Source organism: Pteropus alecto, unplaced genomic scaffold (genome assembly GCF_000325575.1).
Source record: "Pteropus alecto unplaced genomic scaffold, ASM32557v1 scaffold433, whole genome shotgun sequence".
NCBI classification, from domain to species: Eukaryota; Metazoa; Chordata; class Mammalia; order Chiroptera; family Pteropodidae; genus Pteropus; species Pteropus alecto.
Window position 1 is genome coordinate 1,375,318 of NW_006433953.1, and position 13,508 is coordinate 1,388,825.

The following is a 13,508-nucleotide window of genomic DNA, read 5'->3' on the forward strand; positions in this document are numbered from 1 at the left end:
TGGGCTGAGCCCCACTACATGGAAAATAGGTGGTAAGAGCCCTCTCCCTTTGCATGACATACTCGTCCTTTAATGTCCTGGTAGGTCAGCAAGACTGGAGCAGAGGGAGCCGTCCTGGATGAGGCAAAGAATATCAACAAGTCACTGTCAGCCCTGGGGAATGTGATCTCTGCGCTGGCTGAGGGCACTGTGAGCACGGTCCCCTCACCCCTCAAGTTCTACTCCATCTCCCACCTTCTCTTCCTCCACCTTCTCCTGAGGCTGCCATTTTACCAGGCCCCTATTCATGGATTGCCCAATCTCTAGTCAGCACCACTGTCCTTTCTGATTCTCCTCTTAAATTTATTTTTCTGATTCACATCTTCTTCCTACTCCAGAAAAGCTATGTTCCATATCGTGATAGCAAAATGACACGGATTCTCCAGGACTCCCTGGGAGGAAACTGCCGGACAACTATGTTCATCTGCTGCTCACCATCCAGCTACAATGATGCAGAGACCAAGTCTACCCTGATGTTTGGGCAGCGGTCAGTCGCGGGGTCCCTAGCTCCCTGCCCAGCCCCTGCCGCTCTCTCCCCTCAGCATCACGTGAGCCTTAGTGGAGGTCTTGTCTCTTTGTTCCCTTCTCCTCACCCAGGGCAAAGACTATTAAGAACACTGCCTCAGTGAATCTAGAGTTGACTGCTGAGCAGTGGAAGAAGAAATATGAGAAGGAGAAGGAAAAGACAAAGGCTCAGAAGGAAACAATTGCAAAGCTGGAGGCTGAGCTGAGCCGCTGGCGCAATGGTTAGTGAGGGGACCTGCAGGCACAGGAGACAGGAGGAGGAGGAGGGGGCTTAGGGAGCCAGAGAGGGTCCTGTCTGGAGTCGTGCTTAAGGGCTATATTTCTGGAGGAGTGCAGCAGGGCGGCCATGAGGGAAGGGGCAAGGGCCTGACTACCATACTCCCCCACCCCCGAAAAGGTCCACTTGGCAAGAGAGGAGTCTTGGTGTTGAGAAGTGAGAGAGAAAGGACCCTTGGATGCCGCTTTCCCTTCTCCCATCCCTCACCTTGTTCTGCCCCTTCAACAGGAGAGAATGTGCCTGAGACAGAGCGCCTGGCCGGGGAGGATGCAACCTTGGGAGCTGAGCTCTGCGAGGAGACACCAGTGAATGACAACTCCTCCATCGTGGTGCGTATTGCACCCGAGGAGCGGCAGAAGTATGAGGAGGAAATCCGCCGCCTCTACAAGCAGCTCGATGACAAGGTGAGGACAGTTAGGCAGGGCACCGGTGAGTCCAGTGGGGAGAGAAGTGAGAGATTTAAAAATTAGCTTATATGGCCCTTTTATGATTTTAAAATGGATAAATGCTCATTATTGAAAATGTAGAAGATAAATAAAAATACATAGAAGGAAATTAAAATCATCCATCATTCCACCATTCAGAAATAACACTATTAACATTTTGCTTTTCTTTGTACATATACCACGCAATTGAGATATACTGTATATGTAACTTTGCATTCAATTTTTTTTCATTCAGTATTATATAATGAACAATTTCTTACTTTTAACAATTCTTCATAAAAGTATTTTTAAATGGCTGCTTAACAGTCCATTTATCAGAATGTATTTAACCATTCACTTATTACAGGCTTTCTAGTTTTTCGTTTTGTTTTGTTTTGCTTTTATAAATTCTTATGAAATGACTAACTTTGCCTCTTGTACATAATACTTAGCTTTTGAATGATTTGATTAGAATGGAGCACTAGAGTAGAATGTGTAGGTTAAGGATATGAACATTTTTTAAAAATTTTATTTATTTTTATTATTTTTTAGGTGAGCCAACCCTTGGTTTACCTCACAGATTGCAAGGACCTTGTCAGCTTACAATCCCTTATTTTTTATTTTTTATGCCTATAGCACCTGGTCTTCCTAGATGGTCTCCCATCCAAGTACTAACCATGCCCGTCCCTGCTTAGCTTCCGAGATCAGACGGGATCGGGCTTGTTGAGGGTGGCATGGCCATAGACAAGAATATGAACATTTTAAGCTTTTTGCTGTGTATTGTCAAGGGTATACCAACTTCCAGGGAGAAAGGAATTTAAAAGTGAGGGTAGAAGTTGAGGAAAGAAGCTGAAGATATTCTTTTAGGATATGAGGGTTTTAATTCAAAGCCTATAGTATCTGGATTTTATCAAGATCCTACTGCTCCCTCAATCCCATAAGGCTAAACTGGAACGACTAGCTTCCCTTCACTCCATCTTTCCCTCTTGCCTCCAACAGGATGATGAGATCAACCAGCAGAGCCAGCTCATAGAGAAGCTCAAGCAGCAAATGCTGGACCAGGAAGAGGTAATGGGGAGGAGGGCAAGACATGGAGGAGAGAGGTGTTCATCCCTAGAAGGCTTAAAAAGAAAGATCTTTTTACAGTCAGATGGAATAAGGAGCATTCAGCTAAGATTAGTCACCTCCAAAACTATAGAAGTTTGGGGACTTAATTGGTGTCTAGGTGATTCTTCATTCTGTTGCCCTATTTATTTATTTATTTAGGTAAAGCCAAGCTTGAGTAAATTAAATTTTTTTTTCAGTTACAGTTGACATTCAATATTATATTAGTTTCAGGTGTACAGCATAATGGTTAGACATTTGTATAACTTACAAATGTCTAGTACATAAATCTACATAAATCTTACATAAATCTAGTACCCTCCTGGCATCATACATAGTTATTATAATATTATTGACTATAGGCTCTATGAGGTACTTTACGTCTTGTGACTGTTTTGTAACTGCCAATTTGTACTTCTTAATCCCTTCACTTTTTTCACCCAGCCCCCAACCCTTCCCATCTGACAATTATCAGTTTGTTCTCTATATCTCTGATGCCTTATTTCTAAGAAGCCTAAAGCCCACTTCCTCTTGACTCTTATATTGGCCCTGGCCACTCTCCTAGAGCTATGCCTGGGACGGGGGCTCAGCTTCCCCAGACCAAGGGGCCACAGAAGTGGTCAGTGGCAGCAGACTCTCTCACATGCCTCCCCTCTCCCTTGAAGCTGCTGGTGTCCACTCGAGGTGACAATGAGAAGGTCCAGCAAGAGTTGAGCCACCTGCAGTCGGAGAACGATGCTGCTAAGGATGAGGTGAAGGAAGTGCTGCAGGCCCTGGAGGAGCTGGCTGTGAACTACGACCAGAAGTCCCAAGAGGTGGAAGAAAAGAGCCAGCAGAACCAGCTTCTGGTGGATGAGCTGTCTCAGAAGGTGGTGAGTGGCTGACCTGAATCTAAGCGCTCCCTGGCCTCAGAACATCCTCCACATCCAAAGGGACCTCTCCTTCCTTCCAGGGCTGCATAATGTTTGTACCTTTGTACTGCTGTTCAGTGTGTTGTGAGACCTTCCTCCACTGGCCCACTACACTTAGCCCTCTTGATCCCTCTCTTTTCCAGGCCTTTCTGCAGGGCCTATGTTTTCTTCATAGCAGCCATAGCAGCTGTCAGGGTCATGCATGAAGGGAGAGGCCTCTGCCTGGGCTGGGGAAGGGAGCAGAAAGGTGGTGATGGGATGACCTGAGGGGCTATCTCTAGGCCACCATGCTGTCCCTGGAGTCTGAGTTGCAGCGGCTACAGGAGGTCAGTGGACACCAGCGAAAACGAATTGCTGAGGTGCTGAACGGGCTGATGAAGGACCTGAGTGAGTTCAGTGTCATCGTGGGCAACGGGGAGATTAAACTGGTGAGTGAAGAAAGAGGTAGCAGGCTTTCAGGTCATTCTTGTTCTGGGCACTGGTGGGAGATGCAAGGCAGAACAACCCAGGCCCTTGAGAAAGGCAGGCCGAAGATCCAAGAAACACACCCTCAAACTGGACACAGGAAAACAAGTAGAGGTTTGTACAGAATCAACTGAAAATACACCTTCTAAAGGCTGCTGAATAAAGGAGCAATGGAGATATGCTCAAAGCAGGATTTAGAGAAGGGGGCACAGATTTAGAAATGATATATGCAGATCTGTGGCAGTGATAATGGCCCATCTGGGTGATTAAGCGGAACAGTATGACTGCAAAAGAAAAACATATCACTTTATAAGATGGAAGCAAGTGACTGTCAGAATTGGATCTTTAAGTGCAGGTAGAGGGATATAATGTGAAATGCCAGGTGATAGAGAACTGCTAAAAGTTATTTGGAGAATACCTGTCGCACCTGAGTCTCTGTGTATGGGTGAGTGTGGGGATAGGCAGAGTGGAAGAGAATGGATAAAAGGTTTTCTGCAGCAGAGCACCTCTTCCCTCCCTTTCCCCCAACAGCCAGTGGAGATCAGTGGGGCCATTGAGGAGGAGTTTACCGTGGCCCGACTCTACATCAGCAAAATCAAATCGGAGGTCAAGTCTGTGGTCAAGCGGTGCCGGCAGCTGGAGAACCTCCAGGTTGAATGTCATCGCAAGATGGAAGTGACTGGGCGGGAGCTCTCATCTTGCCAGCTCCTCATCTCCCAGGTGAGTGCTGGAGGTTGAAAACCTTTGCACGCTGTGGGATAAGAGGGTGACTCTGTGGTTATGGGATAAAACTCCTAGCACCTACTTTTATGTCAAGGGCCTAGAGTCGACTGAAGTCAAAGACAGAAGAGCTTGGGGTAGCAGGGGAGAGTCTGGGCTAGAGAAATAAAGGTTTGGGGGGACATTGGCTTGTGAGCTGATGTGGTCTAAAGTAAAGGTCTCCGGAGGAATGGCCTAGACCCTGCATCCTCACGGAAGGCATGGCAGGAGGGGAGGGCCTGAGAGGAGAGCTGGAGTTTACAGAGGTCTGCACTGCCCAAAGTTGTATCCTTTGCTCCATCCATCTTCTTCCTCTCACCAATCCTTCCCTCACCAGCATGAGGCCAAGATCCGCTCACTTACAGAATACATGCAGAGCATGGAGCTCAAGAAACGGCACCTAGAAGAGTCCTATGACTCCCTGAGTGATGAATTGGCCAAGCTCCAGGCCCAGGGTGAGGCCTTCTTAAATCTCTAATCCACCCATCCTATGATCTGGGATCCCAGAGGGTGCATGGAGGGAAAGTGACAAACATCAAAAGAAACCACTGGACAGCACACTCACCCAAAGCATGAGACTAAAATCACGGAGACTAACTCATATGCTACTTAGCAAGCTTTTGCATGTAGCTTATTGTACACAATCAATTGTCCTCTGTCCCTGCTACATCATGTGGGGCTGTCCTATCCAGAAGCACATCCCTGTGGGCCAAATCTGGGTAGATGTCCCCTGCCTTCCCTGGAGCTCTGGTCACAAAGTGAAATTCTTCCTGGAAGAGGTAGATGTAATATATACTGTCTTCCCCTCTTTCTCTCAGAAACAGTACATGAAGTGGCCCTGAAGGACAAGGAGCCAGACACACAGGATGCAGACGAAATGAAGGTGAGTGGGGAAGGTATGGGGATAACCAGGGCCTGGCAGAACTGCGCTGGCCCTTGCTGAACTGGTGTTGGGGAGTCTGGCTTTGAGCTTGAGATGGCATTGTTTGCAGAAGGCCCTGGAGCTACAGATGGAGAGTCACCGGGAGGCCCACCACCGGCAGCTGGCCCGGCTCCGGGATGAGATCAACGAGAAGCAGAAGACCATCGATGAACTCAAAGAGTAAGAATTCCTGAGGGTGGCTCTGGTTTCCACTCAGTCCTTTCACTTTGCCATGCCCACTCAGATGATCCATCCCTCTTGGCCGAGGATCCAGTTCTTTAACTTCCATGTATCATTCCTCCAACAATAACATGATTTTGCAGTCCAGCTCCAGGAGGTATAAGGCATAAGAACTAATCCTAATCCTTGAGGCTCTTTTGATTAGATAGTTCAGAGTTTCTTACTTTGTCTTGGAAGCAGTGGCCTAAGCCTGTGATATCTGAAGGTAGAAGCATCAGTTCTAACTGGACTCACTTGTAAAAGAGGGAAAATGCTTGAGGAGCTGGTCTTCCCTTTCTTCATCATTCACATCTTTTTGTTCTCTCCAATATCTCCTTGCCCTCTGCAGCCTGAATCAGAAGCTCCAGTTAGAGCTAGAGAAGCTTCAGGCTGACTATGAGAAGCTGAAGAATGAAGAACATGAGAAGAGCACCAAACTCCAGGAGCTGACGTGAGTGATGGGTCCGCCTGCAGACCCACAGCCACATAGGCTCCAACTGCCACTCAGCCACACCTGCAGAGGCACGGTGCAGTGAAGATGTGAATATGGTGACCATAGGAAGCAATTCCTCAAAAGAATAATTTGATGGGTAGAGAAGGGGGCGGAAAAAAAAAGGAGACTTTCAGAAATAACCTCTGTTGAATATTAGCTGACATGGAAAGATGTTTGTTAAGTGTAAAACTCAGGTTACAAAAAAGTGTGAGTGTTACGATCCCATAAAATGCATATGGGATGTACATTCATAGAAAAAAAGAGTCTGGAAAGATGGACACGAGAATGTTCATGGTGGTTTGATCTGTAAGTAGTAAAATCATGGGCTTTTTATGAAACATGTCTTGCTTTTTTCTTCTTTCTATTCTGCACAGTGAAGACGGGTAACTTGTATAAGTAATAAAAATAAATAAATAAATAAAAGGAATGGAGGAGGGAGGAGAAAGGGAGGAAGGAGGGTCTTGAGAGATTCTTCTGTTTTCCCCTTCCTCCAGATTTCTGTACGAGCGACATGAGCAGTCCAAGCAGGACCTCAAGGGTCTGGAGGAGACAGTTGTGAGTTAACAGGGTGTGGGGACTTTATCTTTTCTTCCTGATTTCTTTCTAACCTCATTCCTCCTGTTCTCTGCAAAGTCAGTCTATGGCATAATCAGGCACACTTTTTTTCAAAGGATGAGTGACACTCACTTGACTAGACAGACTGAAGGTTCCAGTAATTTTGAAGTGGGAAGAGTGACCTGTTATTTGGCTATCCCAGTCTTTTATCATTCTTTCCAGGCCCGGGAACTCCAGACCCTCCACAACCTTCGCAAGCTGTTCGTTCAAGACGTCACGACTCGAGTCAAGAAAGTGAGTGCCACCCTCACTTGGGCTCTTCCCAGCCCCCATCTTGTCCTCCAGTTCTCAGGTTCTTCCAGCCCCTGGTCTGTGGGGCTGGCTGGCATGGGGCCTGTTCAGCTTCAGTACAACCACGTCTTTCCCTCTGTCTTTCATCAGAGTGCAGAAATGGAGCCCGAGGACAGTGGGGGGATTCACTCCCAAAAGCAGAAGATTTCCTTTCTTGAGAACAACCTGGAACAGCTTACAAAGGTTCACAAACAGGTAAGAGTGGGGGGAAGCGGTAAAGAGAACTCTCAAGGCCAGATGCCTGGGATACCAAATGCTCAGAGGCCCCCTGGATTTAGGGAAATCTACTTGCATGTTTTCCTTACTTTTCCCACTAATCCCTTCTTTATACCATATTTGGTTCCACTTTTACCTTGTTCTTTGTTCCATGCCTGTTTTCCCTTCTCAAAGCTCCCAACCTGCCTCTCTCTCAAAGTGGAATCCCCAGGCCTACATTGTTGGAGAGAGAGGTTGAAAGTGATTGGGAGTTCAGACGCATGGGGCTGCAACTATACCCGAGGATACTAGTCAGACTTTAGCCAGAGACATAAAGTAGACAGAAAGAAGCCAGGGAATTTGGGCTTTCTCTCATGGAGAGAACTCTCTGTTTAGGCCTGGGGCAGGCATGCAGGGAAATTCAATGATGTCCTCTAGATGGCCCAACCAGCCCCTGATTGGGGCCATGCAAAACTCCTGTGTATTAAGTTGCTGCCTCTCTGTCCCCCTCCTTGCTGCTGCGGTTTCTTAGGTGGATGACTGGGTTTCAAAGGTATGGGGCGGGGAGGTAGAAGGGGCAGTCCAAAGGAGTCTGGACAGGAAATGTTTGGTGCGGACAGAGCCAAATAGTTGAGACTTGAAGACAGATGCAACAGTCTGTCAACGGGCTCTTTTAACTAATTCAGAAGATAAACCCTAACCTATATTTCATTTCCTTCTTTTCAAATCCATCTTAAAATTTCACTTAAACTCATATTCTCGCCAAACTTGAGCTTAAACTTCTTTTCCTCCCAGTGCTCTGCCCAGCAGATATAGTAAATACTCAGTACATTTTTTTTTTTTTTTTGCTTTTTTTAATAATGAAAAAAATCCAGTGACAGCCTACAGAGTTTATTTTATTTAGGCCTGCAGAGGGCTTTACTGCTATCTCTAGAGGGGGCACTTTGCTTATATAAAACAGTGTAACAATATTATAGAAAAGTTGAAAGACATGAAAGAAACATTTGTAATCAGTTCTGCCATTCTTTTTCATTTCCATGTGTTCATTTTCCTTCTCTATCTAAATGCATGTTATATTGCTTTATTCCCCAATTTATTTTTATTGTGGTAAAGTACACATAACAAAATTTACCACCCTAATCATTTTTAAGTGTACAATTCTGTGGTATTAAATACACTTATAATGTTACGCAGTCATCACCACCATGCATCTTCAGAACTCTTTTCATTTTATAGAAATGAAACTCTGTACCCATTAAACACTAACTCTTCATTCCTCCCTCTCCTCAACCCCTGGCACTCATCATTCTACTTTCTGCCTCTATGATTTTGACTACTCTAACTACCTCACATAAGTGGAATAGCATACAGTATTTGTCCTTTGGTGACTGATTTATTTCACTTAGCATAATGTCCTCCGGGTTCACCCATGTTGTGGCATATGTCAGGAAATTACAGGCTATTCCCCACCCCCAACGCCTCACTGAAGCTTCTGCCTCTGCTCCAAGTCCCAAAGACCCAAAACTACTTACCTATAGGATAGATCCTCAAAATTTCCTACCGCAGCAGACGCGAGGCTAGAAAGGAAAATGAGAGAGATGTAGAAATTTCTCCATCAACAGAATCTTAAATAGCCAGGGCTACAGCCCCATTACTAATTAAGCTAAACAATTATCACAGCAAAACACTGTTTATAATCTGTAAATTGTCCAAAATTAAAGGGGCACAGAAGTGTTTCTAGCTCTGCCCTTTCTGCCACAGTTCCCAGCTACACTGATTTCCCTGATATCTTCCAAGGCCGGCTCCTTTGGCAATCTGTAGTGCTCCCAGTCATGTGTGAGACCCACCTAAAAAGATCAGGAGGTCTTTTCTGGCTGCAAGGTGGTTGCTATCACACTGTAGCTTAATTTAAATGGGGGAGGGACAGCCCAGGAAATCCTGGACTGTGAAGGTAATGAGCACAAATGTTTGTGAACCTCAAACATTTTCTTTCCTTCCTATGGGGCGTCGTTGTGTGTATGTGTGGGGGTTAGGGGTGAGTGGGGACTCCTGTATTCCAGCTTCTGCTCCTGCTCTGCACTGTACCTCACCTGCACTCAATGCCATATCCACCCTCCAAACTGCTACTGTGCTCTCGCTGCCCCGCCCCGTGCATGCCCATAAAGCTATCTCTGGGTGAGGGGTGCTTCATCCCCATGGTTGCCCTGGGGCTGTTGGTTTGGCATAAGCTGTGAGATATTGAGGGGGTTATGTCTAGGTCAGGAGGAGACTCGGACAGGGTGCTGTTACAAGAGTTCTGGGCTACAATGGAGTTGGCACATTTTGCTGCCCAGAAAAAAAATGTGACTTTTTAATGCCTGACCACCATTTGCTCAAGAAGAGGCAAAAAACTGGCTAAAACAGCACGTTAGGTAAAGGGAGTAAGGCTTTTCGAGGAAACAGCATGCATGGTCTCTGTCTTCTCTGACTCGATTTTTCTTTATTCTGTCTCCCCACCTGCATTCCCCATTCCACTGCTGGCTCTCTCTTGGGTCCCTTGCCTTTCTTTCCGCATCTTTCCCTGGGCTCACCCCACAGCTGGTACGTGACAATGCAGATCTGCGTTGTGAGCTTCCTAAATTGGAAAAACGACTTAGGGCTACGGCTGAGAGAGTTAAGGCCCTGGAGGGTGCACTGAAGGAAGCCAAGGAGGGCGCCATGAAGGACAAGCGCCGGTACCAGCAGGAGGTGGACCGCATCAAGGAGGCTGTTCGGTACAAGAGCTCTGGCAAGAGGGGCCATTCTGCTCAGATTGGTGAGTGGAGAGTGGATAGCAGTAGGCAAGGTGGAGTTACCACCTGGGGAAATTCAGCAAATTCCTACGTGTCAAGCAACTAGATCATTGCTTCTTATTCTACATGCCCCCCCCACCTCACCCTACCATCACCCCAAAAAAGTATAAAAATGAATTATAGGTGACTAGTTCAATTCTAGCTAAATGATTTCAGTGGACCAGGGCAACTGCAGGGTAACAAATAGCCTCCTCAGGGTCATTTTCTTTTCTTTACCACAGCCAAACCCGTCCGACCTGGCCACTACCCAGCATCTTCACCCACCAACCCCTATGGTACCCGAAGCCCTGAGTGCATCAGTTATACCAACAGCCTCTTCCAGAACTACCAGAATCTGTACCTGCAGCCTGCACCTAGCACCACCTCAGATATGTAGTGAGTGACCATGGGCATGGACTAGGTCCCGACCTAAGGCTCTCTGTACCCTATAAGGCATAAGGTTGGGTCAATTATTGGGTGAAACTTAATTATTTCCTAAGTAGCTTCATTAACTCTTTCTCAACTTCACATCTATGATTAGAAGGCTGCCTTCCCAGCTGCGACCATGTTTGTTGTTCTTCGTTCTCTGGCGGTGGGGGGAGGTGTATGGCTCCATTCCAGAGGGTGAGTGTGGATGAAGGTCCTTGGAATAGTGGGGGTAGGTGCCAAAGGCTGCATCTCTCTCCTCTGCTCCATCCAGCTTTGCAAACTCCTGTACCGGCAGTGGGACCATGTCTTCTGGCAGCCCCTTGGCTTCCTACCAGAAGGCCAACATGGACAATGGTAAGTGAAAAAGATGGGTCACCAGCCTTTGGGATCCCGAGGGCAAGTTGAAAAGTATAAGAAAAGTAAGTGACCCTGTACCTACAGGTTGAACACTGCCCGTCCCTTCAGGATCTTGGACTCTTAGAAGTAGATTCCTCCTATTACCATACCTGTCCCTACCGTTACCTTCCTTTCCTCAACTCTCCTTTGTGAGGGCTCAGGAAGGCTTTTTCTCAAATAAAATGATGTAGTATGGAGTGGTTGTAGATAGCGTGCCACAGACCCAGATGTAGCTATGCTTCGAAGAATCACCTTTCTTTCTTAAGGGATTAGGGTGAGAGAGGGGTTAGGAAGACTGTTTCTAACACCCAGTCCTTTTTTTTCTTCTAATCTTGTGTTCTCAATGATGATCTCTTCAGGAAACGCTACAGATATCAATGACAATAGGTACACCAAGTCATTACTGCTCCTGGGTTCTCTGGGTGGGACTGGAAGAAATGATTAAATTTCCCTCATGCCCTAGTTAAAGGTTCCCTGGGGCCTTGGGGGTTGGGGGGAAGGAAATGGAGAATTGGTCTTGCCATCACTGCCCTGCCTCATTGCAGAATACCGGCCCCTCCTCCAATCCCATCTGTGGCTTCTCCGTATTCTGGTGATGGGGCTGGGGGAATAATCTGATACCCTTGGTTTCTCTCCTACCTTGGAGAACTTTGTGATCTTGGGCAAGTCAGCTCCATCTCTGTGGCTTTGCTTTTCCCTGGATTCCTGTAAAACCTGAATAGTCCCTGCCCTTTATTATCTCATAGGAATGCTATGAAAGCGGAATGAGAGGAATGCTTTCATTTATACAGGGCTGACAATGCTGTGATTGTGGTGGGTCTCTTCTTCTAGGAGTGATCTGCCATGCGGCTATGAGGCTGAGGACCAGGCCAAGCTTTTCCCTCTCCACCAAGAGACTGCGGCCAGCTAATCTCCCACTGGACTGCTGCATACCTGCACTTTCAGGTAGCTTCAGGCCGATTCCTCTGACCAGCCTCAGGTTGCCTCCTTTCTTGCCCTCAGCCTATTTATTTCTCCCACTTTTATTTATCATCTCAAACCTTTTACTACTTAGCTGTCCCCCAACTCCTGTTTTCTCCGTCCTAGGAGCTACAGTCACACTGCCCCAGGTCCTCTTATCTCCCCTCCCCCCTTATGCTTTCCCTGCATCCCTAGTAGTAGCCACAGTACTGCCTTTCTGCCACTAGGGGTCACTGCCACATGTCAAAAGAAGTGAAAAAAGGCAAATGGATCCAGAGCCACCCTTAGGTCACAGGATGCATTAGATATTAGGAGACCTTGGGAGATCATCTCAATCCTCCCTCTGCCTCCACTATAAAATAATTTTGGATGGATAGGTATTTTCTAAGACATCTCCAGTAAAGGAGATGTTTGATTTATTTCTGTACCTGTGTCCTATACTCATTATATCTATATGTCACCAATAAGCTTTAGAAAGTGCTCGGGGTCTAACTTTTTGTTTCTCCAGGTGCATTGTCAGCACTCCTCTCTCATATTGCTCTGTGAGATGGAAAACAGCTGTGTTCTTACCTCCAAGCCTTCTCTACCTCTATCCCTAGGTCCTCTCCTCTAATAGCACAGGCACCTTTCTGGTTCTTGTGTGCCCACCAGACTTCTCACCATGGTTGCTTTAGGGCCAAGAAATGGGCACTGGGATCCAGTTTTTTTTTTTTTTTTTGGTCCACTTTGGATCTTTGGAGAACTAGAAATGAGAGAACTTGGCCAGTTTCTTACCGGGTTGCATCCAGCCGAGCCCTCTCCAGGGCTTTTCCAGAGTAGTAGGCCAGGCACAGACAAGCAAAAAGGCATGAGAAGCAAAGAAATAGGAATGGGGAAGGAGGAGTTAGGAAGATCTGGGGTAGAGGAGCAGGGGCTGGGAGGGTGGTGTCTGGTCGTTGGTATTAATGGAACAGGACTGTAAACCAAAGTATGTACAAATGTCACCCTGTTCCTTTTCAGTGGCTGGGCTGCAGGTGGTTCCTCACAACCTCTTTCTCTTTCTTCTCCAGTTTCTAAAAGGGACTGAGGCCTCTTCTCTCAGCATGCTGCAAACCTGTGGTCTCTGATGCTAACTCCTTCCCCAATCCTTGTTGTTTGACTGTATTGTTTGATGTCTTCTCTTACTCTGTATCTCTTTGTACTCTGTATCTATTTATCAAAAGCTGCTGCTATGTCTGTTTTACTCTCTAAGTATCTAATTATGTATTTAGCAATTTCTAAGCATAGTATACCCCTCCTCATTTGGGGCAATAGGGAGGAGGGCATATGTCTCTTCTTTCTCTCATATATACGTCTCTCACACTGCGTGGTGTTAGTCACGGAGATAAAAGGAAAAACGGGAGCTAGAGGGCTGTGATCCTTCACACACACACACACACACACACACACACACACACACACACGCACACACGCACACACATACACACAAAGCCTTAAGCAGAAGAATGTCTTAGCATCATAAGATACAGAAATAGACTCTTCCTTCCTCCTCTTTCACATATAGCACAGTAGAGGGTAAAATGGAAGGACTACTAAATTATATGGATTTTCTTCATACACCCCCCTCACTCAAACCAAGGGATTCCAGGTATGCATCTCTGCCCTCTGAAATCTGCCTTTTGCCTCCCTCTTCC

General features: G+C 46.5%; 1 protein-coding gene, 1 long non-coding RNA gene and 1 pseudogene across 12 annotated transcripts in view; 1 reads left to right on the forward strand and 2 right to left on the reverse strand.

Moving 5' to 3' along the window:
* Nucleotides 1-11,700, reverse strand: part of LOC112477420 — a 21,189-nt gene extending 9,489 nt beyond the window's left edge. The window contains exons 1-2 of the long non-coding RNA XR_003045464.1: nt 11,515-11,700; nt 8,773-8,817 (exon numbers count right to left, since the gene is read on the reverse strand). This is a non-coding gene — a long non-coding RNA (uncharacterized LOC112477420). The remainder of the gene's footprint in view (nt 1-8,772; nt 8,818-11,514) is intronic.
* KIF5A (kinesin family member 5A) overlaps nt 1-13,508 on the forward strand; it is a 44,222-nt gene that overhangs the window by 16,486 nt on the left and 14,228 nt on the right. For 5 of the 11 annotated variants that reach the window (XR_003045460.1, XM_015587012.2, XM_025044732.1 and 2 more), the window contains 19 exons: nt 85-189; nt 378-526; nt 637-785; nt 1,070-1,245; nt 2,266-2,334; nt 3,036-3,242; nt 3,563-3,709; nt 4,278-4,466; nt 4,843-4,960; nt 5,324-5,388; nt 5,498-5,607; nt 5,996-6,097; nt 6,634-6,694; nt 6,917-6,988; nt 7,136-7,240; nt 9,818-10,034; nt 10,293-10,446; nt 10,751-10,833; nt 11,707-11,820. Coding sequence is in view for 9 of the 11 variants with exons in the window: in XM_015587012.2 (XP_015442498.2) it covers nt 85-189; nt 378-526; nt 637-785; nt 1,070-1,245; nt 2,266-2,334; nt 3,036-3,242; nt 3,563-3,709; nt 4,278-4,466; nt 4,843-4,960; nt 5,324-5,388; nt 5,498-5,607; nt 5,996-6,097; nt 6,634-6,694; nt 6,917-6,988; nt 7,136-7,240; nt 9,818-10,034; nt 10,293-10,446; nt 10,751-10,833; nt 11,707-11,820 (2,392 nt within the window). In the remaining 2 variants the exon portion in view is untranslated. Of the gene's footprint in view, nt 1-84; nt 190-377; nt 527-636; nt 786-1,069; nt 1,246-2,265; nt 2,335-3,035; nt 3,243-3,562; nt 3,710-4,277; nt 4,467-4,842; nt 4,961-5,323; nt 5,389-5,497; nt 5,608-5,995; nt 6,098-6,633; nt 6,695-6,916; nt 6,989-7,135; nt 7,241-9,817; nt 10,035-10,292; nt 10,447-10,750; nt 10,834-11,234; nt 11,263-11,706; nt 11,915-13,508 lie in introns of those variants that run through there. The other 6 variants (XM_015587013.2, XM_006908955.3, XM_025044736.1 and 3 more) reach the window with 6 other exon arrangements.
* LOC112477452 lies at nt 1,894-2,012 on the reverse strand (annotated as a pseudogene).